This window comes from Oncorhynchus mykiss, unplaced genomic scaffold (assembly GCF_013265735.2).
Source record: "Oncorhynchus mykiss isolate Arlee unplaced genomic scaffold, USDA_OmykA_1.1 un_scaffold_85, whole genome shotgun sequence".
In the NCBI taxonomy this organism is placed as follows: Eukaryota; Metazoa; Chordata; class Actinopteri; order Salmoniformes; family Salmonidae; genus Oncorhynchus; species Oncorhynchus mykiss.
Window position 1 is genome coordinate 1,855,798 of NW_023493658.1, and position 22,196 is coordinate 1,877,993.

The window sequence follows — 22,196 nt, forward strand, 5'->3', positions numbered from 1 at the left end:
TAAACAAAAAAATGCACCCCAAATAGCACCCTATTCCCTATGTAGTGCACTACTTTTGTTCAGAACCCATCCAAAGTAGGGCACGACAAATGTATTGGGGGTGTCATTTGGAACACCTGCCCGTAATAAATTATGTCACGTATAGGGGGAGGGACAGAGGAGACTGCTTACACTGCATGTGGTGCAAGAGAACGTGAGATGAGAGGGGGGGAGAAAATATGGAATTGATATATTATAATATTGTTATTTTATTGCTATATTATTATTTTACTATACATTATATTACATATCATGATATATTAAGAGAGGGGAGGAGAAAATAACAGTTGGAGTGAAGAGAGAGAGAAAAGAGAAGGAGCTCTTCAGGAGAGAGACAAGGAGCTCTTCAGGAGAGAGAGAAAAAGCTCTTCAGGAGAGAGACAAGGGGGAGAGTAGAGAAAGACTACAGGAGGAGGAAGACAGAGTGTGTGTATAGAGTCCTGTCTGTAGTCTGTATAAGTAGCAGTGTGATTAATGCAGAAGCCTCCGTGTGAGCTGTAGAGGAGGAGGAGGCCACCAGATAACACTATGGAACACGGGAGATGTGACTAGCCCTCTGCACAGCACAATAAATAACACACAAACACACAATATTGCTTTCATTTTTTTCAAGCACAGACACACACGGACATAAGTACTCACTCACACACACACAGGCTACTCAATCAGCTGAGCATACACACAAATTTCTTCTCTCGCTCTTAGTTTTTTTGTCAGTCTTTCTCTATTTTCCACTTCCTCTTCTCTCTAAACACAAACAAACTCTCCTCGTCAAGTAGCTTGCTCAGTTCTCATGCACTCAGTACAGTCTGATGGTTTCTCCCATCAGTTCACGGGTGCAAGGGTAAGGTTTTTCTGGTTTTGTACCGCTATGGCGCCCTCGTGTGTCAAGTTATTGAAAATGTCAGGGAGGCAAACAGGATGAGGTAGGGGGGGGTATACCCTTTCCTTTCTGTCTGCGATCACGTGAGAGAGGAGAGGCCGAAAACAGAGCAATCGAGCCGAGAGTGACTCGGAGAGAGAGAATCATTTAGCTGAACCGCTCTTCGTTTACATGTGCTGAGTACGACAGGACTTGAAATTGCATCCGCAACATGCCGACATGAACCCTACCGCCGCAAGAAGACACACCCTCCAAAAGATTTTCGGTGAGTTGATTATTGTTGTAATTTGTTGTTGTTGTTGCAACTGTAACTATCAATTGTTTTTTAAAGAGCCACCGGCACCTTCATATTCATTGCCCGGTGCCCGGTTCCTCCATCCGCACCAATACAACCTGCACTCGTCCTCGCCTGTTTAGTAATAAACCGGATATCTGCCGTCTTCGATTTGAATAAAGTCAGAAGTCAAACACAGGCTGCCAGTCAGACCCTTGTGGGGCTGTTTGTTATGTGGACGGTGTTGTTTCTAAAAACACATTGTAGTTAAACACAGCAGTTTATTCACTAACGCGTTAGTTTACCAACTACCAGGAAACCAAAAGGTCTGGTAAACAACTCGTCGTTACCGTCATGAAATGTTCCCCAAGACCCGTTTCTTCACCCCAAAAACAACTGTCTGGTAACGTTTGTATTGGTTTGGTTTGTTATATTACATTTTGGATGACAAAGTGGTGTGAGTTGTGTCCCGGTAAAAAAAAACGTCCCATTTTCACGAAGCCTATCCGGTGTATGTGACAATAAAACATATAACGTTAAATGAACTAATATCAGAGGTACGTTTAGTTTACTAGCTAGTTAGCTACAGTTACTTAGGACCAAAACTGTCATCTTCAAATGGGAGTTAGTTAGTTAGTTAGTAGCAAGTTGTCTCAGCTACTGTAACTACGTTGACTAGTTAGTTAACTGGAGATATCTAGCTAAGTAACTAGCTAGGTAGCTAAGTAAAACCACATCAGAGCTGTTTTTATCTAGATGACTGACTATATTTATTGTCTATATAGTCATACATAGGCTTTCCATACAAACAGCCAGCCAGCTGACATGTTTGGTGCTGCTTTTGTGGTTTCTAGCTAACTTGGCTGTGTTTGTAAAGTTGTGCCAACTAGTTACTAAGTTAGAGAATGTAGCTAGTTATCTTGCAGGCAGGGTAGCCTAGTGGTTAGAGTGTTGGACTAGTAACCGGAAGGTTGCAAGTTCAAATCCCCGAGCTGACAAGGTACAAATCTGTCGTTCTGCCCCTGAACAGGCAGTTAACCCCACTGTTCCTAGGCCGTCATTGAAAATAGGAATTTGTTCTTAACTAACTTAACTAACTTGCCTAGTATAAAAAAAATGACCTCTGAGAGTTAGCTGCTCATCTAGGCCTGTCCTGAACTCAACTCTTCCTGGGAAAACATTCAAAGCAGAAATTCTCTTTTGTATTTTTTGCCACACCAGTGTTTGTTGTGATGTTTCTGTTTGGTGGGACACACCCTGTCGCTAACTGATGTCTGGTAGTACATACTGATCAGCCCTTGGACAGTAGCATGTTATAGGACTGTATGTCTTTCTCAGTATAGATCCTGGAACGGGTTTGTTTTTCAGCTACATACCTTCTAGCAAATGCTTTTGTTTTCAGGGAACTCGGGGGTCTCAACTTACTGTTGCCAGGTAGAATAGTAGAACACACAAGATAGAACACTATTGTTCTATTAGTATAGCAGAACACTATTGTTCTATTAGTATAGCAGAACACTATTGTTCTATTAGTATAGCAGAACACTATTGTTCTATTAGTATAGCAGAACACTATTGTTCTATTAGTATAGTAGAACACTATTGTTCTATTAGTATAGTAGAACACTTGTTCTATTAGCATAGTAGAACACTATTGTTCTATTAGTATAGCAGAACACTATTGTTCTATTAGTATAGCAGAACACTATTGTTCTATTAGTATAGTAGAACACACAAGATAGAACACTATTGTTCTATTAGTATAGCAGAACACTATTGTTCTATTAGTATAGCAGAACACTATTGTTCTATTAGTATAGCAGAACACTATTGTTCTATTAGTATAGTAGAACACACAAGATAGAACACTATTGTTCTATTAGTATAGTAGAACACTATTGTTCTATTAGTATAGTAGAACACTATTGTTCTATTAGTATAGCAGAACACTATTGTTCTATTAGTATAGTAGAACACTATTGTTCTATTAGTATAGTAGAACACTATTGTTCTATTAGTATAGTAGAACACTATTGTTCTATTAGTATAGTAGAACACTATTGTTCTATTAGTATAGTAGAACACTATTGTTCTATTAGTATAGTAGAACACTATTGTTCTATTAGTATAGCAGAACACTATTGTTCTATTAGTATAGCAGAACACTATTGTTCTATTAGTATAGTAGAACACTATTGTTCTATTAGTATAGTAGAACACTATTGTTCTATTAGTATAGTAGAACACTATTGTTCTATTAGTATAGTAGAACACTATTGTTCTATTAGTATAGTAGAACACTTGTTCTATTAGTATAGTAGAACACACAAGATAGAACACTATTGTTCTATTAGTATAGTAGAACACTATTGTTCTATTAGTATAGTAGAACACTTGTTCTATTAGTATAGTAGAACACACAAGATAGAACACTATTGTTCTATTAGTATAGTAGAACACTATTGTTCTATTAGTATAGTAGAACACTATTGTTCTATTAGTATAGTAGAACACTATTGTTCTATTAGTATAGTAGAACACTATTGTTCTATTAGTATAGTAGAACACTTGTTCTATTAGTATAGTAGAACACACAAGATAGAACACTATTGTTCTATTAGTATAGTAGAACACTATTGTTCTATTAGTATAGTAGAACACTATTGTTCTATTAGTATAGTAGAACACTATTGTTCTATTAGTATAGTAGAACACTATTGTTCTATTAGTATAGTAGAACACTATTGTTCTATTAGTATAGTAGAACACTTGTTCTATTAGTATAGTAGAACACACAAGATAGAACACTATTGTTCTATTAGTATAGTAGAACACTATTGTTCTATTAGTATAGTAGAACACTATTGTTCTATTAGTATAGCAGAACACTATTGTTCTATTAGTATAGCAGAACACTATTGTTCTATTAGTATAGCAGAACACTATTGTTCTATTAGTATAGCAGAACACTATTGTTCTATTAGCATAGTAGAACACTATTGTTCTATTAGTATAGCAGAACACTATTGTTCTATTAGTATAGTAGAACACTATTGTTCTATTAGTATAGTAGAACACTATTGTTCTATTAGTATAGTAGAACACTATTGTTCTATTAGTATAGTAGAACACTTGTTCTATTAGTATAGTAGAACACACAAGATAGAACACTATTGTTCTATTAGTATAGTAGAACACTATTGTTCTATTAGTATAGTAGAACACTATTGTTCTATTAGTATAGTAGAACACTATTGTTCTATTAGTATAGTAGAACACTATTGTTCTATTAGTATAGTAGAACACTATTGTTCTATTAGTATAGTAGAACACTTGTTCTATTAGTATAGTAGAACACACAAGATAGAACACTATTGTTCTATTAGTATAGTAGAACACTATTGTTCTATTAGTATAGTAGAACACTATTGTTCTATTAGTATAGCAGAACACTATTGTTCTATTAGTATAGCAGAACACTATTGTTCTATTAGTATAGCAGAACACTATTGTTCTATTAGTATAGCAGAACACTATTGTTCTATTAGCATAGTAGAACACTATTGTTCTATTAGTATAGCAGAACACTATTGTTCTATTAGTATAGCAGAACACTATTGTTCTATTAGTATAGCAGAACACTATTGTTCTATTAGTATAGCAGAACACTATTGTTCTATTAGCATAGCAGAACACTATTGTTCTATTAGCATAGTAGAACACTATTGTTCTATTAGCATAGTAGAACACTATTGTTCTATTAGTATAGTAGAACACTATTGTTCTATTAGTATAGTAGAACACTATTGTTCTATTAGTATAGTAGAACACTATTGTTCTATTAGTATAGTAGAACACTATTGTTCTATTAGTATAGTAGAACACTTGTTCTATTAGTATAGTAGAACACACAAGATAGAACACTATTGTTCTATTAGTATAGTAGAACACTATTGTTCTATTAGTATAGTAGAACACTATTGTTCTATTAGTATAGTAGAACACTATTGTTCTATTAGTATAGTAGAACACTATTGTTCTATTAGTATAGTAGAACACTATTGTTCTATTAGTATAGTAGAACACTATTGTTCTATTAGTATAGTAGAACACTTGTTCTATTAGTATAGTAGAACACTATTGTTCTATTAGTATAGTAGAACACTTGTTCTATTAGTATAGTAGAACACTTGTTCTATTAGTATAGTAGAACACTATTGTTCTATTAGTATAGTAGAACACTATTGTTCTATTAGTATAGTAGAACACTATTGTTCTATTAGTATAGTAGAACACTTGTTCTATTAGTATAGTAGAACACTTGTTCTATTAGTATAGTAGAACACTTGTTCTATTAGTATAGTAGAACACTTGTTCTATTAGCATAGCAGAACACTATTGTTCTATTAGTATAGCAGAACACTATTGTTCTATTAGTATAGCAGAACACTATTGTTCTATTAGCATAGTAGAACACTATTGTTCTATTAGCATAGTAGAACACTATTGTTCTATTAGTATAGTAGAACACTATTGTTCTATTAGTATAGTAGAACACTATTGTTCTATTAGTATAGTAGAACACACAAGATAGAACACTATTGTTCTATTAGTATAGTAGAACACTATTGTTCTATTAGTATAGCAGAACACTATTGTTCTATTAGTATAGCAGAACACTATTGTTCTATTAGTATAGCAGAACACTATTGTTCTATTAGTATAGTAGAACACTATTGTTCTATTAGTATAGCAGAACACTATTGTTCTATTAGTATAGCAGAACACTATTGTTCTATTAGTATAGTAGAACACTATTGTTCTATTAGTATAGCAGAACACTATTGTTCTATTAGTATAGCAGAACACTATTGTTCTATTAGTATAGCAGAACACTATTGTTCTATTAGTATAGCAGAACACTATTGTTCTATTAGTATAGCAGAACACTATTGTTCTATTAGTATAGTAGAACACTATTGTTCTATTAGTATAGCAGAACACTATTGTTCTATTAGTATAGCAGAACACTATTGTTCTATTAGTATAGTAGAACACTATTGTTCTATTAGTATAGTAGAACACTTGTTCTATTAGTATAGCAGAACACTATTGTTCTATTAGTATAGTAGAACACTATTGTTCTATTAGTATAGTAGAACACTATTGTTCTATTAGCATAGCAGAACACTATTGTTCTATTAGTATAGCAGAACACTATTGTTCTATTAGTATAGCAGAACACTATTGTTCTATTAGTATAGCAGAACACTATTGTTCTATTAGTATAGTAGAACACTTGTTCTATTAGTATAGTAGAACACACAAGATAGAACACTATTGTTCTATTAGTATAGTAGAACACACAAGATAGAACACTATTGTTCTATTAGTATAGCAGAACACTATTGTTCTATTAGTATAGCAGAACACTATTGTGTGTGCAGTGTTCCCCAGCCGCAGCACAGTGTTGTCTCTGCCTGTCTCTCACCCTGCTCTGTACCGTCACAGCACAGTGTTGTCTCTGCCTGTCTCTCACCCTGCTCTGTACCTTCACAGCACAGTGTTGTCTCTGCCCGTCTCTCACCCTGCTCTGTACCTTCACAGCACAGTGTTGTCTCTGCCTGTCTCTCACCCTGCTCTGTACCTTCACAGCACAGTGTTGTCTCTGCCCGTCTCTCACCCTGCTCTGTACCGTCACAGCACCGTGTTGTCTCTGCCCGTCTCTCACCCTGCTCTGTACCTTCGCAGCACAGTGTTGTCTCTGCCTGTCTCTCACCCTGCTCTGTACCGTCACAGCACAGTGTTGTCTCTGCCTGTCTCTCACCCTGCTCTGTACCTTCGCAGCACAGTGTTGTCTCTGCCTGTCTCTCACCCTGCTCTGTACCGTCACAGCACCGTGTTGTCTCTGCCCGTCTCTCACCCTGCTCTGTACCTTCGCAGCACAGTGTTGTCTCTGCCTGTCTCTCACCCTGCTCTGTACCGTCACAGCACAGTGTTGTCTCTGCCTGTCTCTCACCCTGCTCTGTACCGTCACAGCACCGTGGGCAGAGTTATTTTAGGGATTCGGCAGGCTAAGTGTTGAAGACGTCAGATAGGCGTTGCCTGGGGTTACTGACCTTACGTTGAAGCTACAAGGGAAGTCTGGATCCAAATGTGTCCTGACTCATCATGGTGTCTGTGTTACTATAGACTACTACTACTACTACTGGGCCCAGATACAGGCCCAGAGACAGGTCCTGACACATCATGGTGTCTGTGTTACTATAGACTACTACTGGGCCCAGATACAGGCCCAGAGACAGGTCCTGACACATCATGGTGTCTGTGTTACTATAGACTACTACTACTACTGGGCCCAGATACAGGCCCAGCTACGGGCCCAGAGACAGGTCTAGACACATCATGGTGTCTGTGTTACTATAGACTACTACTACTACTGGGCCCAGATACAGGCCCAGAGACAGGTCTAGACACATCATGGTGTCTGTGTTACTATAGACTACTACTACTACTGGGCCCAGATACAGGCCCAGAGACAGGTCCTGACACATCATGGTGTCTGTGTTACTATAGACTACTACTACTACTGGGCCCAGATACAGGCCCAGAGACAGGTCCTGACACATCATGGTGTCTGTGTTACTATAGACCTACTACTACTACTGGGCCCAGATACAGGCCCAACTCCGGGCCCAGAGACAGGTCTAGCTAGCCTGGTCCCTGATTGGTTTGTGCTTTTGCCTACTCCCTATTGTCATTGTGGAGCTAAAGAGAGCAGAACGTGACTGGCACCCAGGCTAAGGCCTAGCGACTAACATGCTTTAATCCACTGACCGAGACATGATGTTTGACAGCACGTTGGTTACTGTTAGATGCTAAGCCCTCTATAAGACCTGACAGACAGCATCCTTCTGCAATGTCGGATCAACATATTTTTAGGAGCTCAAATTGGATAATCAGTTCACCGACTGACTGGTTCCAACAGTCGACTACTTCGTCTCAACACCAGGTCTGACGACGGAGGAGGAGGCCTGGTCTGACGACGGAGGAGGAGGCCTGGTCTGACGACGGAGGAGGAGGCCTGGTCTGACGACGGAGGAGGAGGCCTGGTCTGACGACGGAGGAGGAGGCCTGGTCTGACGACGGAGGAGGAGGCCTGGTCTGACGGCGGAGGAGGAGGCCTGGTCTGACGGCGGAGGAGGAGGCCTGGTCTGACGGCGGAGGAGGAGGCCTGGTCTGACGGCGGAGGAGGAGGCCTGGTCTGACGGCGGAGGAGGAGGCCTGGTCTGACGGCGGAGGAGGAGGCCTGGTCTGACGGCGGAGGAGGAGGCCTGGTCTGACGGCGGAGGAGGAGGCCTGGTCTGACGGCGGAGGAGGAGGCCTGGTCTGACGGCGGAGGAGGAGGCCTGGTCTGACGGCGGAGGAGGAGGCCTGGTCTGGCGGCGGAGGAGGAGGCCTGGTCTGGCGGCGGAGGAGGAGGCCTGGTCTGGCGGCGGAGGAGGAGGCCTGGTCTGGCGGCGGAGGAGGAGGCCTGGTCAGACGGCGGAGGAGGAGGCCTGGTCTGGCGGCGGAGGAGGAGGCCTGGTCAGCCGGCGGAGGAGGAGGCCTGGTCTGACGGCGGAGGAGGAGGCCTGGTCTGACGGCGGAGGTGGTGGCCTGGTCTGACGGCGGAGGTGGTGGCCTGGTCTGACGGCGGAGGTGGTGGCCTGGTCTGGCGGCGGAGGAGGTGGCCTGGTCTGGCGGCGGAGGAGGAGGCCTGGTCTGGCGGCGGAGGAGGAGGCCTGGTCTGGCGGCGGAGGAGGAGGCCTGGTCTGGCGGCGGAGGAGGAGGCCTGGTCTGGCGGCGGAGGAGGAGGCCTGGTCTGGCGGCGGAGGTGGTGGCCTGGTCTGGCGACGGAGGTGGTGGCCTGGTCTGGCGACGGAGGAGGAGGCCTGGTCTGACGACGGAGGAGGAGGCCTGGTCTGGCGGCGGAGGAGGTGGCCTGGTCTGGCGGCGGAGGAGGTGGCCTGGTCTGGCGGCGGAGGAGGTGGCCTGGTCTGGCGGCGGAGGAGGAGGCCTGGTCTGGCGGCGGAGGAGGAGGCCTGGTCTGGCGGCGGAGGAGGTGGCCTGGTCTGGCGGCGGAGGAGGTGCCCTGGTCTGGCGGCGGAGGAGGAGGCCTGGTCTGGCGGCGGAGGAGGTGGCCTGGTCTGGCGGCGGAGGAGGTGGCCTGGTCTGGCGGCGGAGGAGGTGGCCTGGTCTGGCGGCGGAGGAGGTGGCCTGGTCTGACGGCGGAGGAGGTGGCCTGGTCTGACGGCGGAGGAGGTGGCCTGGTCTGACGGCGGAGGAGGTGGCCTGGTCTGACGGCGGAGGAGGTGGCCTGGTCTGACGGCGGAGGAGGTGGCCTGGTCTGACGGCGGAGGAGGTGGCCTGGTCTGACGGCGGAGGAGGTGGCCTGGTCTGACGGCGGAGGAGGAGGCCTGGTCTGACGACGGCCTGGTCTGACGACGGAGGAGGCCTGGTCTGACGGAGGAGGAGGCCTGGTCTGACGGAGGAGGAGGCCTGGTCTGACGACGGAGGAGGCCTGGTCTGACGACGGAGGAGGCCTGGTCTGACGACGGAGGTGGCCTGGTCTGACGGAGGAGGAGGCCTGGTCTGACGACGGAGGAGGCCTGGTCTGACGACGGAGGAGGCCTGGTCTGACGACGGAGGAGGCCTGGTCTGACGACGGAGGAGGCCTGGTCTGACGACGGAGGAGGCCTGGTCTGACGACGGAGGAGGCCTGGTCTGACGGAGGAGGAGGCCTGGTCTGACGGAGGAGGAGGCCTGGTCTGACGACGGAGGAGGAGGCCTGGTCTGACGACGGAGGAGGAGGCCTGGTCTGACGACGGAGGAGGAGGCCTGGTCTGACGACGGAGGAGGCGGCCTGGTCTGACGACGGAGGAGGCGGCCTGGTCTGACGACGGAGGAGGCGGCCTGGTCTGACGACGGAGGAGGCGGCCTGGTCTGACGACGGAGGAGGCGGCCTGGTCTGACGACGGAGGAGGCGGCCTGGTCTGACGACGGAGGAGGCGGCCTGGTCTGACGACGGAGGAGGAGGCCTGGTCTGACGACGGCCTGGTCTGACGACGGCCTGGTCTGACGACGGCCTGGTCTGACGACGGCCTGGTCTGACGACGGCCTGGTCTGACGACGGAGGAGGAGGCCTGGTCTGACGACGGAGGAGGAGGCCTGGTCTGACGACGGAGGAGGAGGCCTGGTCTGACGACGGAGGAGGAGGCCTGGTCTGACGACGGAGGAGGAGGCCTGTCGTTCGCTGCTCAATGTGTCTACAGTTTCTTGGTAGAATCTTGTCTCTTAGCTTGTGGTAGGTGATTAGTTTAGATTGAGTCAATCAAAGAGTCTACTTTGTACTAAAGAGTGGGACTTCTCAGTGAAGCGTGTGTGTGTGTGTGTGTGTGTGTGGCCTCTTCTACTTTGATCTTAGCTAATGTGAGCAGAATATGTGAAAGGCTTCAGTGTCGTCACCATTAGTGATATTAAGAGGACATCCACAGAAGTGCCATCTGTTAACCCCCCCTTTCTCTCCCCCTCCATCTCCTCCCTGCCTCCCTCGTTCTTCCACCCTCTCTGCTAGTAGCTCACAGTCTGCTCTCCCTCCCTCTCTCTGCTAGTAGCTCAGTCTGCTCTCCCTCCCTCTCTCCCTCCCTCTCTCTGCTAGTAGCTCAGTCTGCTCTCCCTCCCTCTCTCCCTGCTCTCCCTCCCTCTCCCTCCCTCTCTCTGCTAGTAGCTCAGTCTGCTCTCCCTCCCTCTCTCCCTCCCTCTCTCCCTCCCTCTCTCCCCTGTAGCGATTAAGCAGCACAGCGTGATGCTAAATATAGCTTCTATTTGAGAGGAAAGCGGTGGTAATTTAGCTGTGTTTTAGACTCTGACACACACACACACACACACACACACACGAGTGGCCAGTCTGCAGTAGCAGCATAATGGATGTCGTTACGGTGTTGAAGGTGTCGTTACGGGGTTGAAGGTGTCGTTACGGGGTGGAAGGTGTCGTTACGGGGTGGAAGGTGTCGTTACGGGGTGGAAGGTGTCGTTACGGGGTGGAAGGTGTCGTTACGGGGTGGAAGGTGTCGTTACGGGGTGGAAGGTGTCGTTACGGGGTGGAAGGTGTCGTTACGGGGTGGAAGGTGTCGGTACGGGGTTAAAGGTGTCGTTACGGGGTTGAAGGTGTCGGTGCGGGGTGGAAGGTGTCGGTGCGGGGTGGAAGGTGTCGGTGCGGGGTGGAAGGTGTCGGTGCGGGGTGGAAGGTGTCGGTGCGGGGTGGAAGGTGTCGGTACGGGGTGAAATCCTTGCGCTCCCAAAAAAGTGAAAGAACTCTCTCATATATATATATTAGTAACCACACATTTTTTTTTGAACAAATCAAAATATATTTGAGATTTTTCAAAGTAGCCACCCTTTGCCTTGATGACACTTGGTTTTCATATCAGCGTCTCTTTGTCAACACTTTGTCTCACTTCCCTCTTGGTATTGGTCAGACCGCTTTTCTGAGGTAAATGAATAAAGAAGGTTTTTCTACCGTGACAAACCACGTTGTCACGGCCTCTCTGAGTCATTGTCTCTGGCGTGGGAGGTACATACAGGCTTTCAGCCATTCAAAACACCTGGAAGATCAACTGTTCTCTCTCTTTCTCTCCCCAGCGACGTTACGAACACAAGCAGCACAGAAATGGACTCAAGTTCTGCAAGCAGATCCTGTCCAACCCCAAGTTCACAGAACATGGAGGTCAGGGAGATGGATGAGATGTAGACCCCTTTTATAAAGCCTCTCGTTGTCTCCCCCACCCTGCAGAGACCCTGACGATGACCTCTCGTTGTCTCCCCCTCCCCCACACTGCAGAGACCCTGACGATGACCTCTCGTTGTCTCCCCCACCCTGCAGAGACCCTGACGATGACCTCTCGTTGTCTCCCCCTCCCCCACCCTGCAGAGACCCTGACGATGAAGGTTTTAACCCTGAACTGTCCTGGGAAGAAGGAGGAGGCTTACAACCTGGTCAGACGAGGCCTCCGCAACGACCTCCAGAGTCATGTCTGTAACCTTTTAAAAACACGCCTGGGATGTGTGACTGAAACGGGATGCCGTCAAGTGTGTCAGAAAACGTCTGTAAAACCATTTTTACCTCATTATATGTTGCAAGGAACCACCTAACAAAATAAAAATACATTTATTGTTACTACTGTAGAGAATCAGACTGAAATGTAGTCTATCCTCTGTCTATTGGCTTCTCTTCATAGTCCAGCCTGTCTCAAAATACAACACTGCCCCTTTAAGGCTGTCCTGGAGGATGATTGGCTACCCCATAGTGGACTATAAAATACTGCAATTCCAACTAAATGCTTTGAGGTGGTTACGGTAGGCGACTTCAAAGCAAGGTAACTAGCAAAGACATGCTGATCAAAAATTATCTTGTCTGGTTAAGATATTCCGTTAGTTGTCAGTTAGGTTATTCTAGGAATATTTTGAAAGTTAAAGGCCCAAATTTGAGCTCTTGAGAGGCGTTTTTACAACAGGAGTATGTAACATTGGTTTAATAAAGGCACCCGTTCATGTGTTGTCGGCCATTTTGTAGTTATGAGTGGCGGTGAAATAGTTCACTAGCCAGGCTACACAATAGGCTTTGAATTGACTGTGTCGTCAGTCTGTTGTCTATCATTCTTATTGGTTACCTGCTTCTGCTAGGATGCTTGCTCTCTCTGTCTCTCTCTCTGTTTCACCACACACACACACACACACACACTCACACTCTCTCACCCGTTTGACATTAAGTAGCAGAGCCCTGCTCTTGTCTCACTAAAACAGGGCCATGACTGGCTCACCCACACACACACACATGAGTGAAATCTGTGCTGACATTTCCAGCAGATAAGGCCCTGCACTGATATGTGTTATCTCAGGCTAGACCCAGCCTCCAGTCAGCACACACACACACACACACACACACAGGCTAGACCCAGCCTCCAGTCAGCACACACACACACACACACACACACACACACACACAGGCTAGACCCAGCCTCCAGTCAGCGCACACACACACACACACACACACAGGCTAGACCCAGCCTCCAGTCAGCACACACACACACACACACACACACACAGGCTAGACCCAGCCTCCAGTCAGCACACACACCACAACACACACACACACACAGGCTAGACCCAGCCTCCAGTCAGCACACACACACACACAGGCTAGACCCAGCCTCCAGTCAACACACACACCACAACACACAGACTCAACAATCAATTTCACAACACTTTTACAGAATTATCATGATAAAGATCAATTGAACAATCCGTTCATAACATTAATGTGCACAAGTAAGTGTTTTATTTTAAACTACTACTAGAATATTGTTGCTATCAGTTGTCCTGTTAGCAGAAGGCCATATTAGCAGACTTAACTCATTTAAAACAGCACATGTCTCTAGTATTTATTTAACTGGGAAAGTCAGTCAGTGTCAGCATATTCTAGCATTGTCAACATGACTCAGCAGAAACAAAAATCTACTTCCTCCTCTGCCAACTACTCTTGCTCTCTCTTTTTTTGTTGCTGCCTTTGTTTTCTCATTGGTGAGATCAGGTTACTTCACGGAAGGGAGGATAGAAGAATACATTTTAAGTTAAAGGAACAGGAACTTGATGCTAAGCTAACCGCTAACGTGCTAGCCCCTCTCTCATTGTTTCCCTATGAGAGACTAGTGCACTATGCTAAGCTAATGGCTAACTTCTCCTTGTCCCCCTGTAGGAGACGAGGTACCAGTTGCTGCGGCCAGCCCAGAGGGCTTCATGGATCGGATACGCCATCGCCTCCTAGAGGACTACGAGATGGCTGCCAAGATAGTAGAGGAGTTCAGGAAAACACAACGGGTACGGTATGTCCAGAGACAAGCCAACCTATGGGCTGAATCAGTCTGTCCTTGGTACACACTGGGTTCACCGTTCACACCACTAATCCAAAATGGCTTCCTCTCCTTGTTTCTGAAAACCATTAATTTAGGATTTATTTAACCAGGTAAGTCATTGAGAAAGCATTATATTTTACAACGACGACGTGAACGTAGTAAAGGTGGAAGTAATATGCGGCATGTCTGCACCAGGCACAGTATTTGATTGATCAGTTCAGTTCTATCTTATCAATAGAGAGGAAGGAAAGGAGACGAGGAGAGGAAACCACTGCTCTAGTGCAACAGTAGGAGCATTGAGAACATAATGTATGACTACCACTCAGAACAAAGTGTTTTCCCTCATCAGTTTACGGTCTGAGGTACAGTAAAGCTAGCTGACGGTACGACACAGTAAAGCTAGCTAACGGTACGACACAGTGAAGCTAGCTGCTGGTACGACACAGTGAAGCTAGCTGCTGGTACGACACAGTAAAGCTAGCTGCTGGTACGACACAGTAAAGCTAGCTGCTGGTACGACACAGTAAAGCTAGCTGCTGGTACGACACAGTAAAGCTAGCTAACGGTACGACACAGTGAAATTAGCTGCTGGTACAACACAGTAAAGCTAGCTGCTGGTACGACACAGTAAAGCTAGCTGACGGTGCGACACGGTAGAGCTAGCTGACGGTGCGACACAGTAGAGCTAGCTGACGGTGCGACACAGTAGAGCTAGCTGACGGTGCGACACAGTAGAGCTAGCTGACGGTGCGACACAGTAAAGCTAGCTGACGGTGCGACACAGTAAAGCTAGCTGACGGTGCGACACGGTAGAGCTAGCTGACGGTGCGACACAGTAGAGCTAGCTGACGGTGCGACACAGTAAAGCTAGCTGACGGTGCGACACAGTAAAGCTAGCTGACGGTGCGACACAGTAAAGCTAGCTAGCTAATTGCTGACAAATGTGATCCAAACACGTATTGACTCAGGGGGTTGAGTATTTTGTGTAGATCGTTGACAAAAAAATTTAATTTTTCTTTTTTTATCCCATTTTGTAAGTAAAGGAGTGAATATTTTCTGAAGGCACAACATCATAACAATATTCTGCATCGTAAATCAATATCAACATCAGGAGAGATTTATACATCTAAAAGTAAACAAACTACAACAATAAACCACATTGACTTGTGAAAAATATGTCCCCTTTTATTAAAGATGTTTCAAAATACAAAGAATGAACAGATGATTATAATACATGGACTAATAATGGAGACTCTTCAACATAAAGAATCTAACAGTAGGCTATACTAAATAATATAATAATACATGGACTAACAATGGAGACTCTTCAACATAAAGAATCTAACAGTAGGCTATACTAAATAATACATGGACTAATAATGGAGACTCTTCAGCATAAAGAATCTAACAGTAGGCTATACTAAATAATACATGGACTAATAATGGAGACTCTTCAGCATAAAGAATCTAACAGTAGGCTATACTAAATAATATAATAATACATGGACTAATAATGGAGACACTTCAACATAAATAATCTAACTGTAGGCTATACTAAATAATATCATATATATAATGTATAGAATGCAGTGGAGGCTGGTGGGAGGAGCTATAGGAGGACTGGCTCATTGTATTGGCTGGAAGGGAATGAATGTATAGAATGCGGTGGAGGCTGGTGGGAGGAGCTATAGGAGGACTGGCTCATTGTATTGGCTGGAAGGGAATGAATGTATAGAATGCGGTGGAGGCTGGTGGGAGGAGCTATAGGAGGACTGGCTCATTGTATTGGCTGGAACGTAATGAATGTATAGAATACGGTGGAGGCTGGTGAGAGGAGTTATAGGAGGACTGGCTCATTGTATTGGCTGGAAGGGAATGAATGTAACGGTATCAAATGGATCAAGTGTTTGACTCCGTTCCAGCTACTCCGTTTCAGCCATTACAATGATCCAGGTTTCTGAGGCTCCTCCCACCAGCCTCCACTGATGGAATGCAAAACAGACCTAATTGAGCTAGTTTCTGAAATTAACCGAAACCCCATGTTACCCAGAACCCCATGTTACCCAGAACCCCATGTTACCCAGAACCCCATGTTACCCAGAACCCCATGTTACCCAGAACCCAATGTTACCAGAACCCCATGTTACCAACACCCCATGTTACCCAGAACCCCATGTTACCCAGAACCCCATGTTACCCAGAACCCCATGTTACCCAGAACCCCATGTTACCCAGAACCCCATGTTACCCAGAACCCCATGTTACCCAGAACCCCATGTTACCAGAACCCCATGTTACCAACACCCCATGTTACCCAGAACCCCATGTTACCAGAACCCCATGTTACCAACACCCCATGTTACCCAGAACCCCATGTTACCCAGAACCCCATGTTACCAGAACCCCATGTTACCCAGAACCCCATGTTACCAACACCCCATGTTACCCAGAACCCCATGTTACCCAGAACCCCATGTTACCAACACCCCATGTTACCCAGAACCCCATGTTACCAGAACCCCATGTTACCAACACCCCATGTTACCCAGAACCCCATGTTACCCAGAACCCCATGTTACCAGAACCCCATGTTACCAACACCCCATGTTACCCAGAACCCCATGTTACCCAGAACCCCATGTTACCCAGAACCCCATGTTACCAAAAACCCATGTTACCCAGAACCCCATGTTACCCAGAACCCCATGTTACCCAGAACCCCATGTTACCCAGAACCCCATGTTACCCAAAACCCATGTTACCAACACCCCATGTTACCCAAAACCCCATGTTACCCAGAACCCCATGTTACCCAGAACCCCATGTTACCCAGAACCCCATGTTACCCAGAACCCCATGTTACCAAAAACCCATGTTACCAACACCCCATGTTACCCAGAACCCCATGTTACCCAAACCCCATGTTACCCAGAACCCCATGTTACCAAAAACCCCATGTTACCAACACCCCATGTTACCCAGAACCCCATGTTACCCAGAACCCCATGTTACCCAGAACCCCATGTTACCCAAAACACCATGTTACCCAGAACCCCATGTTACCCAAAACCCCATGTTACCCAGAACCCCATGTTACCAGAACCCCATGTTACCCAGAACCCCATGTTACCAGAACCCCATGTTAACCAGAACCCCATGTTACCAAAAACCCATGTTACCAACACCCCATGTTACCCAGAACCCCATGTTACCCAGAACCCCATGTTACCCAAACCCCATGTTACCAAAACCCCATGTTACCCAAAACCCCATGTTACCAAAACCCCATGTTACCAACACCCCATGTTACCCAAACCCCATGTTACCCAAACCCCATGTTACCAAAACCCCATGTTACCCAAAACCCCATGTTACCAAAAACCATGTTACCAACACCCCATGTTACCCAGAACCCCATGTTACCCAAACTCCATGTTACCAAAACCCCATGTTACCCAAAACCCCATGTTACCAAAACCCCATGTTACCGAGAACCCCATGTTACCCAGAACCCCATGTTACCCAAAACCCCATGTTACCCAGAACCCCATGTTTCTCTGGTGGTAAAAACCAAACTAAATGAATAATGGTGGTTGCAGTCACTCCTTTTAGATTTCTTCCAAGGTTCTAGAAAGAGAAACTAATTCTGAACTTGTTATTAAAATTAGAACCACCTCAAGTTTGTCACCACATTTTAAACACCAGTCCACTGCTGACCATCGATTTAAAACACAAAACTGACTTAAGATCAGCGTGTAGGGTCAGCTTCATTGTACTCCTACTCCGTCCCCTGGGCTGCTCTCTCCTCTCCCGGTCCAGCTTCAGCTCTGGAGCTCAGAGAGACCATCTCCATGGCATTGACATAAAGATCCATGCTGCTCACCCTGTTCACTCTCTTCTGCCTCCTGGTGGGCTAGGGAGACACAGCACCAACAGTCAGACATTTACTCTCTAGTATCTCCATTCTCTCTCTCCCCACCCCCTCACCCTCTAGTTTAAATGACTTGTAACATCTGAGTAAATGTCTTTACCTTGTAGTACAGGTAGGAGGTGGTGATGGCTGTCAGTAGGATCAGCAGCACTACAACGTGTCTGATGATGAAGGCTGGCAGAGGAGAGGCTGCAAACAGAAACACCTTTGATGAGGGGACTGATCATCATCACATAGATCTGTGGGAAATCTGTCAATGACAAAATTATAAGTCTGGTTCATGTTCACTTACCTGTGATGGTGAGGGAGAGGAGCTCACTCTCAGAGGAGAAGTTATGAAAGAAAACATAATTGTCATAAACACAGCTGTAGTTCCCTTGGTGGGAGTCATCTGCAGCAGGGAAGAGGAAGGCAGCAGAGTGATTGACAGCTGGCTGGGTTCTGTTGGAGCCGGTGAATGTGAGGAGGAAGGAGCCTCCTGGGTACTGTGGCTGAGTGGAGCAGGTGATGGTGAAGTTGTAGCCCCTGAACATCTCGGGCCCCTGGTGGCCCCTGAAGACCCCTCCCATTGGGTCAGTCAGGAAGATATCAGGCTGGACCAGGAGATCTGTAACAATAAAAGAGAACAAGAAAAACCTCTTCAACTAGTTTCCTATAGATATGACAATAACATCAGCATGTAACAGTGCCAGCCACCCTCCCTCACAGGGCAACATGAGTAGTGGGCCTACAGTCACTGAGACAACATATGTTGATATCAGGCTGAAGCAGGACATCTGGAACAAGAGGAGAGAAAAAGAAAACGTAGCTCCTCAACTACTTTCCTCATTTAGATGTGACAATAACATGACATGTGACAGTGGTAGTGAGTAGAGACGTTCACTGAGATAACACTCAAATACAAAAGCATTCTGGGATATTTAAGTTGTATTTGATTCCTACTTGACTGAGTGATCTATTTAGTAAAGCAGACTGACAATCTAAACAGTCATCATGAGAGGTGCAGAGGAAGTTGTATGAATGAAGGAAATCAGTTGAATATAATGATAATATGTTGATATTTCCTGAGCAGATCACTGTGAGTCCAGGAAGGAGATATAATACATGGACAAGAAGTATGTGGAACTCAGCAGTGAGTTTTACAACAGAGGATTATTTTTAGGCTCTACGTGGTTCAACACCCGGCGGTCCGTTCTGCTTGTGTTGTCTACCACTTCACGGCTGAGCCGTTGTTGCTCCTAGACTTGTCACGTTAAGTCACTGAGATCTTCAGTAAGTCCAATCTACTGGCAATGTTTGTCTATGGAGATTGCATGGCTGTGTGCTCAATTTCAAACACCTGTCAGCAACTGCTGTGGCTGAAATAGCCGGATCCACAAATGTCCACATACTTTTGGCCATATAGTGTGTTTTGTTATTACCTGAGCAGATCACTGTGAGTCCAGGAAGGAGTTCATACGTTCTTCTACACTCCCTCAGTGAAGACTCAGACCCAGGACAGAAAACTCTAATCCCTCCAGTGTTGTTTCCAGGTGCTACTGAAACAGTGGAGCCACAACCCAGCTGTCTACACACTACTGCAGCTACATCCCTCTGGTTCCTGTCGTCAGTTCCCACAGTCCTCCACTCTCCCTGGTCGTACCACTCCACTCCACCAGCACAGCGACTGCCTCCTCCCACCAGCCTCACATCATCAGGCTCTGAGAAAAGAAAAGAGAGAGACAGTAATCTTACTATTTTCTCACTAAAACACACCTATATTGTCTCTCATATTCTTCACTCCAGGTGAGAAACAATGTTGATTGAGTGACAAACTGTTTCTTACCTGAGCAGGTGAGTCCAACAGCATTACCAGGTAGGCAGGTGTTGTTCTCTCTGTCTGAGGTGTCACAGTCCAGGAGAAGGGACTCTTTGCCTTTACACTGGAACTCTTTATCCCAGGTCTGACCCTCACCTTCTCCATAGAGCCCCCCCTGTAGAGCTGCAGGAGCCCCACAGCCAACATCCCTACAGACTACCTCTGCATCCTGCCGGTCAAAGTCAGCTTCACACACTGAGGCCCAGGACTGATTGGACTTCACCTCCACTCTCCCAGAGCAGAGACCAGCTCCATCCACAAGCCGCACAGACTCTGGAGAAAAAGAGTTGGTTGAACATTCAATCAGTTTTGTTGATGACACTGTCAAGGACTAAACACAAATATGTTGGATAAAAGATTGTAGTTTGCTATGTTTGATACTGTAAGAGGTAGAAATGGGTTCTTAGTCACTCAGGATCGGGTTGGGAATAATGCAGGCAGGAGACAGGAATAAGTTCACTTCACTTTATAGAAAATAAACAGCTGGACATCCATCAGGCAGCTTCACTTCAGTACCATCTGAACTACAATGATCTGCCCATGAACATCTCCCATAAACCAATATGACAAACACAAATATAATGTGTAAATACATCTGACATCTCTCCCTCTATTTAAATGAAATAAAAACACATAAAACATGATACATGGTAATATTGTATAATGTATAAATACATCTCTCAATATGACCAGTCTCTTACCTGAACAGGTCACATGATGATAATATCCACCATCACAGACACCAGGTCCTCTACTGTTGTCACACTGTCTAATAGAAGACTCATTTCCTTTGCAAATACTATATAGTGTGACTCCTCTTCTTCCATCTTCAACCAGACGTCCTCTAGATTCAGCTACAGGATTCCCACAATCCAGCTCTCTACACACAACATTAGCCTCTATCATTATTCTCCACCACCAACTAAAACATAGACGTGTCCACTGTCCTCTGTAGAAGACTTCCACTGTCCCAGAACAGGAAGTGGTCCCATTCACCAGTCTGACTGAGAGTTCAGCTGTAAACAGCAGAGAGGAAAACACAGTGGTGAGGACAGATGATGACAGTGATTCTGTTATTCTAACAGCAGTAATGCTTTGTGGTTGACAAGTATTAGTAGTTCCATAAAACACTACTTGTTATTGGGGTTTAGAATGGTTTGTATGGACACATGAATTTCTCCATGTGGGATAATAAAGTTGACTAATATTGAACTGCTATAATCACTGTAGATTTATACTCTACCTACCTGGTGAACTGACGCTTTGAGCCTGGAGATCTGAGGAGAAAGAGAGAGACAGAGGAGAAAGAGAGAGAAAGAGACAGAGAGAAACAAAGGAGAAAGGGAGGAGTCAGAGGAAGAGAGAGACAGAGGAGAAAGAGAGACCGAGGTTAAATGAACATCAACATGAACTTTCATGATGTGATGGGGAAGACAGTCTTATCATGAGGTTTCACATGTGTTTGGTTACATAGTGACCAATGTTCTTCTGAGGGATAAAACAGCAAACATTAAGAGTGTTTACTTATCAGACCCACATATATAATAAATATACTAGTGGGAAGTGCAGTGGGAACACAGTGGGCTCAATAGCAAGCACACAAACACACACACACAAAGAACAGAGCAGAAGAAGTAAATGATCAATGCAGAAGTGTGTGTGTGGTCTATGTAGTTTATGGATGTGTGTGGGTCTGGTGTGAGAGTGTCAATGTAGTGTGTGAAGAGGGGGAGAGGAAAGGAGGAGAGGAGAGGAGGAGAGGGGGAGAATTGGAGAAGAATATGAGGTGGGGCAGAATAAGAGTAAAGAGGGGAGAAGAGAAGAAGAGGGGGAGAAGAGGAGAGGGGGAGAGGAGGAGAAGAGGAGAGGGGGAGAGGAGGAGAGGAGAGGGGGAGAGGAGGAAACGAGAAGAGGGGGGTGGAGAAGAGGTGAGGAGATGAGAGGAGGAGAATAGGAGATGAGAGGGGGAGAAGAGGAGATGGGCAGAATAGGAGAAGAGCAGAGAAGAAGAGGTGAGGGGTAGAAGAGGAGAGGAGACGGGGAGAAGAGGACAGGAGTGAGAAGAGTAGAGGAATGAGAAGAGGAGAGGTGGGAGAAGTGTGAGAGGGGGAGGAGAGGGGGAGGAGAGTAGCGGCGGAGAAGAGGAGAGAAAAGAGAGAAGAGGAGAGGAGATGAGGGGAGAGGAGAGGAGAGCGGGAGAAGATGAGGGGGAATAGAGGAGGAGAAGAGGAGAGTGGGAGAAGAGGGGGAATAAAGGG

The 22,196-nt window shown here is 45.6% G+C and overlaps 1 protein-coding gene across 3 annotated transcripts; it reads left to right on the forward strand.

The window, feature by feature from the left end:
• Window positions 1–969: 969 nt before the first annotated feature.
• LOC118946765 (WAS/WASL-interacting protein family member 2-like) lies at window positions 970–13,224 on the forward strand. Of its 3 annotated transcripts, none has more exons than XM_036971883.1 (3): window positions 970–1,187; window positions 11,880–11,964; window positions 12,079–13,224. In XM_036971883.1, exons 1-3 carry the CDS (start codon window positions 1,142–1,144, stop codon window positions 12,275–12,277), a joined length of 330 nt encoding a protein of 109 aa, XP_036827778.1. In that variant the 5' UTR covers window positions 970–1,141; the 3' UTR covers window positions 12,278–13,224. The 3 variants fall into 3 exon arrangements, 2 of the variants coding, with proteins under 2 accessions (XP_036827778.1, XP_036827777.1); XM_036971882.1 differs by having other exon boundaries at window positions 972–1,187; window positions 12,031–13,224; XR_005041620.1 differs by lacking the exon at window positions 970–1,187 and adding an exon at window positions 10,423–10,542 and having other exon boundaries at window positions 11,880–13,224.
• Window positions 13,225–22,196: the final 8,972 nt, after the last annotated feature.

Bases quoted from the DNA above. Each gene is read 5' to 3' on its own strand.
- LOC118946765 (XM_036971882.1), top strand. From the start codon at position 1,142: ATGAACCCTACCGCCGCAAGAAGACACACCCTCCAAAAGATTTTCG. The intron at 1,188-11,879 runs GTGAGTTGATTA...TTCTCTCCCCAG, and splicing joins CACCCTCCAAAAGATTTTCG to CGACGTTACGAACACAAGCA. The intron at 11,965-12,030 runs GTCAGGGAGATG...CCCACCCTGCAG, and splicing joins CAAGTTCACAGAACATGGAG to AGACCCTGACGATGACCTCT.